General features: G+C 41.7%; 1 protein-coding gene across 3 annotated transcripts in view; it reads left to right on the top strand.

Moving 5' to 3' along the window:
* The first annotated feature begins 10,946 nt into the window (after positions 1-10,946).
* Positions 10,947-16,292, top strand: part of cdin1 (CDAN1 interacting nuclease 1) — a 188,205-nt gene continuing 182,859 nt past the window's right edge. For 2 of the 3 annotated variants that reach the window (XM_016991603.2, XM_016991601.2), the window contains exon 1: positions 10,947-11,124. Coding sequence is in view for 1 of the 3 variants with exons in the window: in XM_003214492.4 (XP_003214540.2) it covers positions 11,214-11,314 (101 nt within the window). In the remaining 2 variants the exon portion in view is untranslated. Of the gene's footprint in view, positions 11,315-16,292 lie in introns of all 3 variants that reach the window. The other variant, XM_003214492.4, reaches the window with a different exon arrangement.

The following is a 16,292-nucleotide window of genomic DNA, read 5'->3' as shown; positions in this document are numbered from 1 at the left end:
CTGCAGACAAGGAAAACATGTAACTTTGCTCATATATACTTGTGTGGACTACTTCAGCACATGTGCACATTTTAAAATCCCGAAACTGCTGATCTGGGCTGTAAACAGATGGATCCACAGATACACAGGTGGCTAAATGGAAGCACAAATGGAAAGCAATTACAATGAGAACTCTCTGCAACCATTCCTTTATTATGATCTTTATGAAATTAAACATAGCTTGAATTTACAGTATGGTGAGGAAAGATAATAAAAAATCTGCTTATGTGTACATTTAGATATTAGCTTGAGCACATGAGTTCCAGCACATCTCGGAGACAATTTTTTTAAAAAGTAAACTTCCACCAGATGTTCCCTGTCCATCTTGTGGATTTCTAAAATCCACTACAAAGGAAGTTGCAAGTTGGCGGAGGACCATTTACCAGGACTGACAGGTCTGTGTTTGGACTTGCTATAAGGTCCTATAATTTTTGCCCCACTATTTTTTCCCCAGTGTGGCATAGTGGTTTGAGTATTGAACTATGATTCTGGCGACTAGCGTTTGAATCCCCACTCAGTCTTGAAACCCACTGGGTAAACTTCAGCAAGTGACACTCAACCTCATAGGAAGACAAAGGCAAACTCCTTTAGAAACAAATCTTACCAAGAAAATCCTATGATAGGTTCACTTTAGGATTGCAATAAGCTGGAAATGACTGGAAAGTATAAAATAAAAATACTAGGGAGAGTACACACTGAAATTATCACCGAGATCATGAAAAGCAGTACATTTCTATAAAACCCTAAATGCAACTGTATCCCTCACACTCATATTATAAAGGCAGTCCCCAAGTTACAAAAAAGATATTTTTTTTCTTAAGTTGAAACTGTATGTAAGTCAGAATAATAATAATAATTACATAAGAAAAAAGTCCATACATTTAAAACACAATATAACATAGTTATAAAACAACATAACATGACAAAACCTAGACATCAATTGCTATGTACAGAGGGTGATTAGTGCAAAACTCTGAGTAAAGTCCATGAGTAAAGTCCCATAGAGATGGGCGGGGGAGGACAAGGAACCGAACGCGTTAAAACACTAAAACCTATAAAATGGGGGGCAATATAAAAGTGCAGCACAGTTTGAAAACAAGATACATGGCTGGTGGCCTCTTCACTCAAAAGTGCACCGGAACATCCATGTTTTTAGACTCCAGTAGAAGGTGGGCAACAAAGGAGCCAGTCTAATCTCCTTGGGGAGCGAGTTCCAGAGTCGGGGAGCCACTACCGAGAAGGCCCTCTCTCTCATCCCCACCAACTGTGCTTGAGACGGAAGTGGGACCAAGAGAAGGGCCTCTCCGGAAGATCTTAGGGCCAATGTGGGTTCATAGGGGAGGAGGCAATTGTGGAGATAAGCAGGTCCCAAACTGTTTAGGGCTTTGTAGGTGATAACCTGCACCTTGAATTGGGCCCGGAAACTTATCATTAGCGACTGGAGCTGCTTAAACCGGAGGGTTGACCGCTCTCTGTAGCTATCTCGTTATTAATCTGGCAGCTGATCTTTGTACCGGCTGTAGTTTCCAAACTGTCAGGACCCAGGCTACGGAGCACCAATAACCATGCGCAGAGGCCGGATTCTATCTAATATCTTTATTATAGGAATATATAAAGTCAATAAAAACAAGTGAAGAATATAGTTCAGAAGTAGACCTTTCAGGAAAGGTCAAATATAGTCCAGGAAAATAATGTCCAATATGTGATATTAAAGTCCAAAGTTATAATCCAATAACCGAAACACACACTTTGCCAAGCAATAGTGTGGGGAGATGACAAGGTCTTTTAGTCCATTGAAGCTTGACAACAAGGCTGGAGAACAAACTAGATTCTTGGTAAAACAAGACTTGATACGAGGCAAACAAGAAGCAAGAATAAGGTCCGTGGCGAGGTCCGCGGCAAACGTGAAACAAGGCAGGCTTGGAACTTGGTCCTGGAAACAAGGAACTGGAGTTGCGTAGTCCACACACGATCTCACTCCTCAAGCTGACGAGTTGACTCCGCAAGGTTTCCTTCGCAGCAAAACACCTAAATAGGGTCTCGTTTCCCGCCAGAAGAACACTTTCCCTGGAGAACTAGAAGTGAAACCCAACTCTGTCCAGATGCATGACTCCTTAGAATTTCCCAAGGGAAGCAGACCTAATCTGCTAATTGTTTGGCTGCGATTCTGGCGCTCCGGCGATTCGCCTCCCTAGCTCCTCTATCTCTGTTATAATTGTCCTTTCGAGAGAACGGGGGAGAATTCTGCCCAAGGCTTGTTTGGCTGACTTCTTGAGGGCAAACATCCTCCAGGTGCAGGGGCTCCGATTCTGGCTGAACCGGTGGAAATCCCATGTTTTCCTCCTCGTCTGCCACAATAGTACTAGGAACGGGACTACAAGGCCCATGAGACATCACACAAACTGTCTTCAAGGGCAGCCCCATGTAGACTGCATTGCAGTAATCCAGTCTGGAGGTAATTAAGACGTGGACCGCCCTGGCCAAGTCAGACTTCACAAGGTACGGTCGCAGCTGCTGCAGAAGCTTTAACTGTGCAAAAGCCCTCCCGGTCACTGCCGACGCCCGAGCATCAAGTGTCAGCGCTGAGTCCAGGAGGACCCCCAGACTGCGGACCTGCATCCTCAGGGGGAGTGCGACCCCATCGAGCACAGGCTGCCACCCTATGCCCCGATCGGCCAAACAACTAAACTAGAGGACCTCTGTCTTGTCAGGATTAAGCTTCAGTTTGTTGGCCCTTATCCAGTCCATCCTGGTCCAGGATTTGAGGGGCTTCCTTGGAATTTGGTGGAATAGAGTAGTAGAGTTGGGTGTCATCTGTGTAGAGATGGCACCCAACTCCAAAATGCCAGATGGCTTCACCCAGTTGCTTCATGTAGATGTTAAAAAGCATGGGAGATAGAATGGAACCTTGCGGGACCCCAAAGGTCAATGGCCAGGGGTCTGAGCAGGAATCTCCCAGCTTCACTAACTGGGAACAGCCCTTCAAGAGGGAGCTGACTCATTGCAAAGCAACACACCCAATACCCGTTCCAGAAAGCTGTCCCAGGAGGAAATCATGGTCAATGGAATCAAAAGCTGCTGAAATGTCCAAAAGAACCTGTAGGGTCATACTCCTGCTGTCAAGTTCTCTGCAGAGGTCATCCACCAAGGCAACCAAAGCCGTCTCAGTGCCATGACCAGCCTTGAAACCAAACTGCTATAGAACCAGATAATTGGTCTCAAGCAGGAATCCCTGGAGCTGCAAAGCGATCACCCGCAGAAGATCTGGAAGACGCTACAAAATACGTTTTGTTGGGGGATGCTATGGGTTTTTTTCTTCTTCTGGGGACTGTTTCATATATATATATATATATATATATATATATATATATATATATATATAAAAGAGTGATGGCATCAGGGCAGTGGACAAAACAACAAAACTACAGGCCCCCCAACCTCGAAATTTGACAACACAACCCATCATCCACGCCTCTAGGTTGATACAATAAAAAGAAAAGAAAAATAAAGTCCTAATTAGAGGGAGAGCAATAATTGTTTTTATCCAATTGCTGCCACTTTAGAGGGCTAATCTCTGCCCACTTCGTTGCCTAGCAACCAAGGGACAGCCAGGTTTCAGTTAGGGGACAGGCAAATTTAGGCCTCACTTAGACTTCTTCCACAGATTATCTAATTTGCACTGGATTATATGGCAGTGTAGACTCAAGGCCCTTCCACCCAGTTATATAACCCATTTATAATCTTACTAGCTGTGCCCGGCCACGCGTTGCTGTGGCGAAGTATGGTGGTATGGGAAATAAAGTATTGTGGAATTGGTGGTAGTTAAGGTAAAGGGTAAAGGTTTTCCCCAGACATTAAGTCCAGTCGTGTCTTACTCTGGAGGTTGGTGCTCATCTCCATTTCTAAGCCGAAGAGCCGGCGTTGTCCATAGACTCCTCCAAGGTCACGTGGGATGACTACATGGAGCGGCGTTACCTTCCCACCGGAGCAGTACCTATTGATGCACTCACATTTGTATGTTTTCGAACTTCTGGGTTGGCAGAAGCTGGGGCTAACAGTGGGGGCTCTCTCCGCTCCCCCAATTCAAACCTGTGGCCTTTCAGTCCAGAAGTTCAGCAGCTCAGCGCTTTAACACGCTACGCCATCAGGGGATATTATTTCCTAAAGGTTGTGAATATACAATATTTCTGATTGGTTTTTTTTGTCTGTTGGAGGCAAGTATGAATGCTACAATTAGGAAAAATGATTAGGATGTAATGGCCTTGCAGCTTTAAAGCCTGGCTCTTTCCTCCCTGAGTGAATTTTTTGTTGGGAGGTGTTAGCTGGCCCTGATTGTTTCCTGTCTGGAATTCCCTTGTTTTCAGAGTGGTGTTGTTTGCGATATTTTATGTGCTTCTACTGTCTGTGGCCCTGAGAAAACAGAGGATTTTCCAGACTTTGATGATGGGAATACTTTGTTGGGAGGTGTTAGCTGGCCCTGATTGTTTCCTGTCTGGAATACCCTTGTTTACAGAGTGATGTTGTTTGCGATATTTTATGTGCTTCTACTGTCTGTGGCCCTGAGAAAACAGGATTTGCCAGACTTTGATGATGGGAATACTTTGTTGGGAGGTGTTAGCTGGCCCTAATTGTTTCCTGTGTGGAATTCCCCTGTTTATTTACTGTCCTGGTTTTAGAGATTATATTGTTCTGCATTATTCTATCCCAGTAATTATTTTATATTAAAGAAGAATCTCACTTATCCAACATTCGCTTATACAATGTTCTGGATTATCCAACGCAGTCTGCCTTTTCATAATCAATGTTTTTGTAGTCAGTGTTTTAAATTCATTGTGATATTTTAGTGGTAAATTTGTAAATACAGTACAGTAGAGTCTCACTTATCCAACATAAACGGGCCGGTAGAACGTTGGATAAGCGAATATGTTGGATAATGAGGAATTAAGGATAACCCTATTAAACATCAAATTAAGTTATGATTTTACAAATTAAGCACCAAAACATCATGTTAGACAACAAATTTGTCAGAAAAAGTAGTTCAGTACACAGTAATGCTATATAGTAATTACTGTATTTATGAATTTAGCACCAAAATATCACAATATATTGAAAGCATTGACTACAAAAATGCGTTGGATAATCCAGAACGTTGGATAAGCGAGTGTTGGATAAGTGAGACTCTACTGTAAATACTACATAGCATTACTGCGCATGCAACTACTTTTTCTGTCAAATTTGTTGTATAATATGATGTTTTGGTGCTTAATTTGTATAACGATTACCTAATTTGATGTTTAATTGGCTTTTCCTGAATCCCTTCTTATTATCCAACATATTCACTTATCCTGCCGGCCTGTTTACGTTGGATAAGTGAGATTCTACTGTATATTTCTAATCTTATATTATCTGCTCAGAACTGGATTATCTGAGGCCCCTTCTTCACAGCTGTATAAAATGCACACTGAAGTGGATTATATGGTAGTGTGGAGCCAAGATAATCCAGTGCAAAGCAGATAATATAAGATTATAAATGGGTTATATAGCTGTGTGGAAGGGCCTTGAGTCTACACTGCCATATAATCCAGTGCAAATTAGATAATCTGTGGAAGAAGCCTAAGTGAGGCCTAAATCTGCCTGTCCCCTAACTGAAACCTGGCTGTCCCTTGGCTGGTTGCTAGGCAACCAAGTGGGCAGAGATTAGCCCTCTAAACTGGCAGCAATTGGATAAAAAAAATTATTGCTCTCCCTCTAATTAGGACTTTATTTTTCTTTTCTTTTTGTTGTATCAACCTTGAGGCGTGGATGATGGGTTGTGTTGTCAAATTTTGAGGTTGGGGGGCCTGTACTTTTGTTGTTTTGTGAATTGCCGTGATGCCATCACTCTTTTATATATATAGATATTATCTGCTTTGCACTGGATTATCTTGACTCCACACTGCCATATAATCCACTTCAGTGTGCATTTTATACAGCTGTGAAGAAAGGGCCTCATATAATCCAGTTCTGAGCAGATAATATAAGATTAGAAATATACAGTAGACTCTCACTTATCCAACATAAACAGGCCGGCAGGATAAGTGAATATGTTGGATAATAAGAAGGGATTCAGGAAAAGATGATTAAACATCAAATTAGGTAATCGTTATACAAATTAAGCACCAAAACATCATATTATACAACAAATTTGACAGAAAAAGTAGTTCCATGCGCAGTAATGCTATGTAGTAATTACAGTAGAGTCTCACTTATCCAACATTACTGCGTATTGAACTACTTTTTCTGCCAAATTTGTTGTCTAACATGATGTTTTGGTGTTTCATTTGTAAAATCATAACCTAATTTGATATTTAATAGGCTTTTCCTTAACGCCTCCTTATTATCCAACATATTCGGTTATCCAACATTTTGCCAGCCCACTTATGTTGGATAAGTGAGACTCTACTGTACTGTATTTACAAATTTACCAGTAAAATATCACAATGAATTTGAAACACTGACTACAAAAACATTGATTATGAAAAGGCAGACTGTGTTGGATAATCCAGAACATTGTATAAGCGAATGTTGGATAAGTGAGATTCTACTTTGATATGAAATAATTTCTAGGATAGAATAATGCAGAACAATATAATCTCTAAAACCAGGACAGTAATAAAGAAATAAAGAAATAAAGAAAGTAAATAAAGCAAGGAAATTGGAAATTCCACAAAGGAAACAATCAGGGCCACCTAACACCTCCCAAGAAAGGATTCTTCCAGCAAGGAAGCTGAGAAGGCAGTGAAGCACTATGTATTACCAAAGTCATTATTATTACTATCATTACTATCATTACTACTACTACTATTATTATTATTATTATTATTATTATTATTATTATTGTGTTGCGGTCAATCATGAAAATGAATACAATCTGGCTCCAAATATTCAAAAACACTAAAATCAGAATATATAAAAATTAATGTGGTATAATAAAACAGAACAATACAATCTCTAAAATCAGAACACTAAATAAAGAACAACACTCTGAAAATAGGGGAATTCCACACAGAAAACAATCAGGGCCAGCTAACACCTCCCAACAAAGGATTCCCATCATCAAAGTCTGGCCAATCCTCTGTTTTCTCAGGGCCACAGACAGTAGAAGCATATAAAATATAGCAAACTACACCACTCTGAAAACAAGGTAATTCCAGACAGGAAACAATCAGGGCCAGCTAACACCTCCCAACAAACAAATCACTCAGGGAGGAAACAGCTAGGCTTTAAATCTGCAAGGCCATTACATCCTAATCATTTTTCCTAATTGCAGGATTCATACTTGCCTCCAACAGACAAAAAAAAAAACAAAACAATCAGAAATATTGCATATTCACAACCTTTAGGAAATAATGTCCCCTGATGGCACAGCATGTTAAAGCGCTGAGCTGCTGAACTTCTGGACCGAAAGGCCGCAGGTTTGAATTGGGGGAACTGACAGAGCCCCCACTGTTAGCCCCAGCTTCTGCCAACCCAGAAGTTCAAAAACGTAAATGTGAGTGCATCAATAGGTACTGCTCCGGTGGGAAGGTAACGCCGCTCCATGCAGTCATCCCACATGACCTTGGAGGAGTCTACAGACAACGACGGCTCTGCGGCTTAGAAATGGAGATGAGCACCAACCCCCAGAATCATACATGACTGGGCTTAATGTCCGAGGAAAACGTTTACCCTTTACCTTAACTACCACCAATTCCTCAATACTTTATTTCCCATACCACCATTCTTCGCCACAGCAACGCGTGGCCGGGCACAGCTAGTGAATATATATAAAAACTCTCCTTTTTCTTTTCTCTCTCTCTTCTTGACTATTCTTCTGACTTTCCTCTTTCAGGCTTTGTCTATCTTGCTCACATTGTTCCCCTACTTTTAATGTATTAATAAAAGCATAAATAATTTTTTTAAAGGAAGTCCTTCCTGATGTTCAGGTAGAATCTCCTTTCTTGTAGTTTAAAGCCATTGTTCCATGTCCTAGTCTCCAGGGCAGCAGAAAACAAGCTTGCTCCCTCCTCCCTATGACTTCCCCTCACATATTTGTACATGGCCATCATGTCTCCTCTCAGCTTTCTCTTCTGTAGGCTAAACATGCCCAGCTCTTTAAGCTGCTCCTCATAGGGCTTGCTCTCCATACCCTTGATCATTTTAGTTGCCCTAATCTGGACATATTCCAGCTTGTCAACATCTCCCTTCAACTGCGGTGCCCAGAATTGGACACAGTATTCCAGGTGTGGTCTGACCAAGGCAGAATAGAGGGGTAGCATGACTTCCCTGGATCTAGACACTATACTCCTATTGATGCAGGCCAAAATCCTGTTGGCTTTTTAGCTGCTGCATCCCTGTTTCATATTCTGCCTCGCCATCACATTCACACTCCAAGAGACTGATACCAGTTTATAACTTCTTCTTTCCATGGGATAAAATTTCCCTGCCACAAACCATTTATGACAAAGGAGACAGTGCACCAATTTAAACCTCTCCTTTCCATGGGATAAAATTGTCCTGCCCAAAACCCTTTTTGATAAAGGAGACAGTGCACCAGTTTAAAACCTCTTCTTTGCATGGGATAACATTGCCCATAATGATAAAGGAGGCTGACGGGACGGGCAATGAAATAGGACAGGAAACTTTGATGGTTCCCATTTCACCTGCTTTTCAACTGGAACCATGGGAGTAAAGGATTGCTGGCCTGCGTTCAGAGTTCCCTCCTTTCAAGACATTTCTGCCTCTTTTCAACCATGAAAGTAGTTTATTTATTTAGTATATTTTTACCCCACTCTCTCTCACACTGAAAGGGAATGTCCAGGGTGGGAGAAAGAACTCGTGTCTGTTGGAGGCAAGTGTGAATGTTGCAATTTGCCAGCTTGATTAGCATGGAATGGCCTTGCAGTTTCAAAACCTGGCTGCTTCTTGCCTGGGGAAATCCTGTGTTGGTAGGTGTTAGCTGGGCCTGATTGTTTCCTGTCTGGAATTCTCCTGTTTTTTGAGTGGTGTTCTTTAGTTACTGTCCTGATTTTAGAGTTTTTAAAATACTGGTAGCCAGATTTTGTTCATTTTCATGGTTTCCTCCTTTCTGTTGAAATTGTCCACATGCTTGTGGATTTCAATGGCTTGTCTGTGTAGTATGACATTGGTAGTTTTTAGAGTGGACCAGCATTTCTGTGTTCTCAAATAATATTCTGTGTCCAGGTTGGTTCATCAAGTGCTCTGCTATGGCTGACTTCTCTGCCTGGATTAGTCTGCAGTGCCTTTCACATTCCTTGATTAGTGTTTGGGCGATGATGTGTTTGTTTCCATCTGCATGATTTCCATCCTCCTTCATCTTCTTTGCAATCATGATGATTCTTTTTATAAAAAACAAGTAAGAAGAGAGAAGGCAAAGGGAGTGTGGGAAGGTAGAACAACAATTAGCTAAAAAGGAACTCTTTGGAAAGACTTTTGAGTACATGTGTACTGGTAGCCAGATTTTGTTCATTTTCATGGTTTCTTCCTTTCTGTTGAAATTGTCCACAGGCTTGTGGATTTCAATGGCTTCTTTGTGTTGATAGCACAAAGCATGGCATGATAGTTGTTGGAGTGGTCCAGCATTTCTGTGTTCTCAAATAATATGCTGTGTCCTGAGAGCACCCGCAATAGCGCAGCGGGTTAAACCACTGAGCTGTTGAACTTGCTGACCAAAAGGTCAGCAGTTTGAATCTGGGGAGCGGGCTGAGCTCTCGCTGTTAGCTTCAGCTTCTGCCAACCTAGTAGTTCAAAAACATGCAAATGTGAGTAGATCAATAGATACCACTCAGGCGGGAAGGTAATGGTGCTCCATGCAGTCATGCCAGCCACATGACCTTGGAGATGTCTATGGACAACACCGGCTCTTTGGCTTAAAAATTGAGATGAGCACCAACCCCTAGATTTGAACACGACTACACTTAATATCCGTGAAAAAACCTTTACCTTCACATGACATTGGTTTATCAAGTGCTCTGCTATGGCTGACTTCTCTGGATGAATCAGTCTGCAGTGCCTTTCATGTTCCTTGATTCGTGCTATCGGGCAATGCTGTGTTTGGTAAATAAAGAGCAACACTCAAAAACCTGGAGAATTCCAGACAGGAAACAATCAGGGCTAGCTAACACCTCCCAACAAAGGTTTCCTGCAGGCAAGCCAGGCTTTGAAGCTGCAAGGCCACTCAGTGAAGCTCAAGGTGGTCAATGGCAACATTCACACTTGCCTCCAACAAATAAAGAGCTCTTTCTCCGACCCTGGGCCTTCTACAGATATACAGGGTGTTTGAAAAAGAGCTCCCTAGTTTTAATGTATTTATACTTAAAATTAGGGAGTTCTTTTTCAAACACCCTGTATAAACCTCCCTTGCCTAGTTTCCAACAGACCTCACAACCTCTGAGAATGCCTGCCATAGATCCAGGCCAAACGTGAGGAGAGAATGCTTCTGGAACATGGCCAACAGCCCGGAAAACTCACAATAACCCAGTGATTCTGGCCATGAAAGCCTTCGACAACTTCTAGGACTGCTGATTTGCCTGAAGGGAGTTCTGTTTAGAGCAGGCATGAGCAAACTTGGGCCCTCCAGGTGTTTTGGACTTCAACTTCTACAATTCGTAACAGACGGTAAGCTGTTAGGAATTGTGGGAGTTGAAGTCCAAAACACCTGGAGGGCCCAAATTTGCCCATGCCTGGTTTAGACTCCGTTTGAGCAAAACAAACCCCCAAAATGGCGAATGGAGAGGGAGACGCTGGTGCTGGGATAGTCCCGTGGCAGAGGGGGGCTGAAGGAAGCGGGGCGAAAAGGCCGCCCCGCCATTCATTCAAGTCCAGAGACTTTTCCCGCCCAAAGCGTGGCTTTCGTTTCTTCCGCGGTGTCGACGGCGAAGGCGGAGCCGCCGAGCGGCGCATGAGCGGCGCTGGTTTCCCCTCCTGCGGGCGGGAAGCCGAGAGCAGGGCCTTTTTTCAAAACAGACATGCCTTTACTTCCTACGCTTTGCCCCGCTACTTAGGCTGAAGCGAAAACCTGGCCGATCTAGGCCTCCACGCCGTGAGGTAAACAGCGGGGGAAAGTGAAGACAGTAGTCGTTGGGCCTTTGTGCTTCCCTCCCTGTGCTGCGCTTGTGGAAGGCAGGCAGGCAGGCATGCCGCTGAGCAAAGCCCAGTACGGAGAGGTGGCCCTTTTCCTGGCCCAGGTGGCCCCCACCAGGCTGGGCCTGAGGCAGCTGAAGGCCAGGTTCCCCAGGTGAGTGAGTGAATGAGTGGGTCGAAGCGGTGGCTCCGCCCCTTTCTGCTCCCCACCTCTTTCTTGCTCTCCCTCCGCCAAGGAAGAGGCCCAGCCAGCTGCTTTCAAGACGGGGGGGGGGGGGTGCTTTGGTTTGTTGTCAAGTGTGCATTTTATGAAGTGCAATTTTGTTGGCCTAGGAAGCAAAGGGGTCGCCGAGTATGAGAAGGAAAGGGCTGTATCTGCATTGTAGAATCCATGCAGTTGGAATCCACTTTGAACTAACTGCCTGGGATTTGTAGTTTGGTGGGGCCACAAGCATTCTTTGGCAGGGATCTTGTAAAACTACAACTTTAATAGTTGAGCCAAGGCAGCTAAAGCTAATCGTATAATCTTAATAGTATAATATACTGGTAGTGTATTATATATATTGTGGTATAATAATATAGTACTGAGTCCCCTTTGGGGTGGAGAAGGGCAGGATATAAATGGGGTAAATAAATAATAATAAATACATTTAATAATATATAATAATATAATAATTGTATATTATATATTACATGTAATAACAATAATCTTTATTTCTATCTTGCTCCATCTTGAAAGCACTCAGGGCAGCTCACAAGTACAGTAAATTCATTAAGTAGGTAAAGTTAAAAGTTTTCCCGTGACATGAAGTCTAGTCATGTCTGACTCTGGGGGTTGGTGCTCATCTCCATTTCGAAGCCGAAGAGTCAGCTTTGCCCGTAGACGCCTCCAAGGTCATGTGGCCAGCATGACTGCATGGAGCGCCGTTACCTTCCCGCCACAGCAGTACCTATTGATCTACTCACATTTGCATGTTTTGGAACTGCTAGGTTGGCAGAAGCTGGGGCTGACAGTGGGAGTTCACCCCGCTCCCGGATTTGGACTGCAAACCTTTTAGTCAGCAATTTCAGCAGCTCAGCGGTTTAACCCGCTGCGCCACCGTCGGCTCCTGCATTATATATATTGTAGTATAATAATATAGTACAATTTAATAATACATTTTTAGGTAAAGTTTTTTCCCTGACATTAAATCTACTTGTGTCCGACTCTGGTGGTTGGTGCTCATCTCCATTTCTAAGCCGTAGACACCTCCAAGGTCATGTGGCCGACATGACTGCATGAAGCGCCGTTACCTGCCCTCCAGAATGGTACCTTACCTATTGATGTACTCACATTTGCATGTTTTCGAACTGCTAGGTTGACAGAAGCTGGGGCTAACAGCAGGAGCTCACTCTGCTCCCTGGATTCAAACTGCTGACCTTTGGTCAGCAAGTTTAGCAGTTCAGCCGTTTAACTTGCATTATATATTACATGTAATAATAATAATAATCTTTATTTCTATCTTGCCCTAACTTGAAAGGATTTAGGGCGGCTCACAGCATAAGTAAATACATAGGCCCGGGCTGTGGCACAGGTGGGAGAGCAAGCCAGCTGCAATTAACTGCAATGAATCACTCTGACCAGGAGGTCATGAGTTCGAGGCCCCTCGGAGCCTATGTTTGTTTGTCTTTGTTCTATGTTAAAAGGCATTGAATGTTTGCCTATATGTGTAATGTGATCCGCCCTGAGTCCCCTTTGGGATGAGAAGGGCGGAATATAAATGCTGTAAATAACTAAAATAAATAAATAATACATACAATAAATAATATATAGAAATAAATGATAAGTTAATAAAAAGGAAACAAAATAACGTAAAAACAGACAAATTAAACAATAAACAGTTAAAACAGCAGTTAAAAATACATTTAAAACACTGTTTTCAATAGATTAAATAAATTAGCTAAATGCCAAAATACTGGAATATACCCATAGAACAAAAACCTTGTCCACATTATTGGGGATATTAATTACTAATAATATTGCAATTTAGTGGTATAGTACAGTATAATAATATATAACACTAATATTGTGATATGCTAATAGTATAATATATATAGATGTTATATTAATAATATTATAATGTAATACAATATACTAATAATATTATATAGAAATATATAATAGTATTGTAATATAATAATGCTAATATTTAAATATAACGCTACTTATATAATAATATATAATGATATGCTGTTTTTTATTGTATATTTTAAGTTAGAATATTTTTATTGTGAGCTGCTTTGAGTCTTCGTATGGAGAGATAAAGCGGGATATAAATAAATAAATACAAATAAAGTGGTATCAAGCTGCATTAATTTGCCAGTAGATTGTTAGGAATTGTGGGAGTTGAAGTCCAAAACATCTGGAGGGCTGAAGTTTACCCATAGGACGCCTGTAGGACGCCTGTAGGAGAGGGGATCCATTGGACTCAGTAGGGCATCATTGTGGTTCATAGATCTGGTGAAAAAAAATCATAGAAAATAATAACAATAACTTTATTTGTAATCCACCCTATCTGCCCAGGGGGATTCGTGGCAATTTCCAGACAAAAAAAAGTGTCAAATCTTCAATGCCATAAGAAGCAGTAACCAAATACATAATCAAACAATACATAAAATAGACATCCGTTTGAACATATAACCAAACAAATAAATACTTAAAAACAAATAAGCCTCATCCGCAACAGTTACATCGTGATAAAACTCAATAAATTAAAGTGCCTTAAAAGTATAACATGATGATAAAGATGTTATGTAAAAAAAGATATACCATGTTCTCTCTTGTAGACTCCCTTCACAGCATTCCTTGACACATGATTTATTGGCACCAATCAGGCTTGCACAGCTCCTCCCTTCACAATATCCAGTCTCCCAGAATCCTATTCCAACACTCAAACCACTGCACTATGTTGACTCCCTGTTGACTTTCAGCATGCCTTTACCTGCCTCATAATATGACTGAAAGTGACCGGGGAAGAACTTGAAAAACCCTTTTGGACAAAAATTTCCATCTTAGATTGCCACTGAGCATGATGTGGTCCAAGGCTGAGATTTCCTATGGCACTATGCTAACAATATTATATTTTTTCATTAGAAATAGGAGGGGAGGTTTGCTATATATGTGCTGCCTGTTTCTCAAATGTCTGGCTTCTAGATAATAGGGCCACAGAACCAAGTCAGCATGGAAAATCTGGCTTTGAAAACTCATATGTTCTGTGGCACAGGTATTTGCCAAAACCTGCCCTTTGGTGCCGCCTAGACTCCATGGAGTGCCTCCCCCCATTCCCAAACAAACCAGGTATTTGGAAAATAACTTTGGGGAAGTGTTGTTTCCCACTTGTCATCTTTATCTTGTTTTTCCTCCTTTCCTAGCCTTTGTTACCTTCAGTATGGTAGCTAAACAACTGACAGATATAAGAGGTCCAAACCAAAAGAGTGTTTTTTCCTGAACTTTTCTTGGATAAATTGATAATTTAGGATTTTTTGTGAGTGTCAGGAGTGACTTGAGAAACTGCAAGTCATTTCTGGTATGAGAGAATTGGCCGTCTGCAAGGACGTTGCTCAGAGGATGCCCAGATGTTTTAATGTTTTTACCATCCTTATGGGAGGCTTCTCTAATGACCCTGCATGGAGCTCGAGCTGATAGAGGGAGCTCATCTGCACTCTCCCTGGGTTGGATTTGAACCGGCAACCTTCAAGTCAGCAACCCAGCCTTCAAGTCAGCAGTCCTACCAGCACAAGGGTTTAACCCACTGCACCATTGGGGGCTCCTATAACTTAGGATGAGGAAGTGGCATTAGCAAAGTAGTTAAACTCTTTTCCTTGCTTTGTTATGTACCCTTATTTGGAGCGTCCCCTGACTTTACTGTGTGTGTGTGCGTGTGTGTGTGTGTGTGTGTGTGTGTGTAACCCTGGGAAATTTAATCATTGGGCTCTAAAGCAGCTGATTAACCTTTTAGGCTAGACAGACTTCAAATCATTTGGAGTGTGACTGTTTTTGGTTCATAGAGCTTGTTAGGTTCAGTCTTTTTCACCTCAAAGCCGACTAGAAGAGGTTTTTTCCTGATACGTAGCATGTCAGTGTTGATGATACTAGGTGAACCAATGATCTCAGTCTTTATACAGCAGCTTGCTATGTTTATAAATTCTGTGTTTATGTGATGCTCAATGGGTGAATCTTATTTGCTCTATAAGTGAATCTTATTTTTTTCACGTTTGACATGATTGGTTTGTTGGAGGAAGCAAGAGAGTTAGAAATCTTCTACCAAGCTCCAGGCATGTAGAAGAAGTACTATATAGTGAAATATCAAGTCATATTTTTATTGTTTTAACTGAGGCTTACTTCAGCAGAAAAAAATTGTACCAGAAGCAAAAAAATGCAGAAAGTCTTTTTCTCCAGCTCTTTTTCATCATTTTCCTTGTGATGGTGCCACTAAAAATGTTCTAATTTGAAGGAAACTGCTCTTGTGCTAAACCAGTATGTTGTAGCTGTAATGGAAAACAAACTGAAGCTTAATCCAGATAGAACAAAAGTGCTCTTGGTCAGTCAAAAGAAATCTAGGAATAGGGATTCAGATTGGGTTACATGGGTTCTCAAATTTGGGATTAAGCTTTGAGCCTGGAGACCCAACTTTCCGCAGTGACCAGGTGTGTTTTTTGCATAGTTAACCAGCACAGCAACCTTAAGACGTTAGATCTGACCACAGTTGAACTTGTCTTGGTTACATGCTGCTAGGATTGTTGTAATAAGCTCTATGTGGTGGTGCTTTTGAAAGGTGCTGAGAAAGCTCAGTTGGTCCAAATAACACAGCCAGATTGTTAGCAGGAACTGACTATAGGGAGTACACAACTAATTATAGGGAGTACACAGGTTTACAAGCTCATTTGAGTTCTATAATCTGTAGAATTTTTTACTCTGTGCCACTACCTTCTCAAGTTTGTTTGGTGGGAACAAGGAAGAGGGCCTTTTCAGTACCTGTTCCCCGATTTTGGAATTCTCTTTCTGAAAAACCAGAATGAGGACCACCCTTGTTTTCCTTCAGTTGACAGATCAAAACATTTTTGTATTATTAGGCTTTTACAAACTGAGAAAG

This window comes from Anolis carolinensis, chromosome 1 (assembly GCF_035594765.1).
Source record: "Anolis carolinensis isolate JA03-04 chromosome 1, rAnoCar3.1.pri, whole genome shotgun sequence".
Lineage (NCBI taxonomy): Eukaryota > Metazoa > Chordata > Lepidosauria > Squamata > Dactyloidae > Anolis > Anolis carolinensis.
This window is presented reverse-complemented; position numbering and strand designations above follow the sequence as displayed.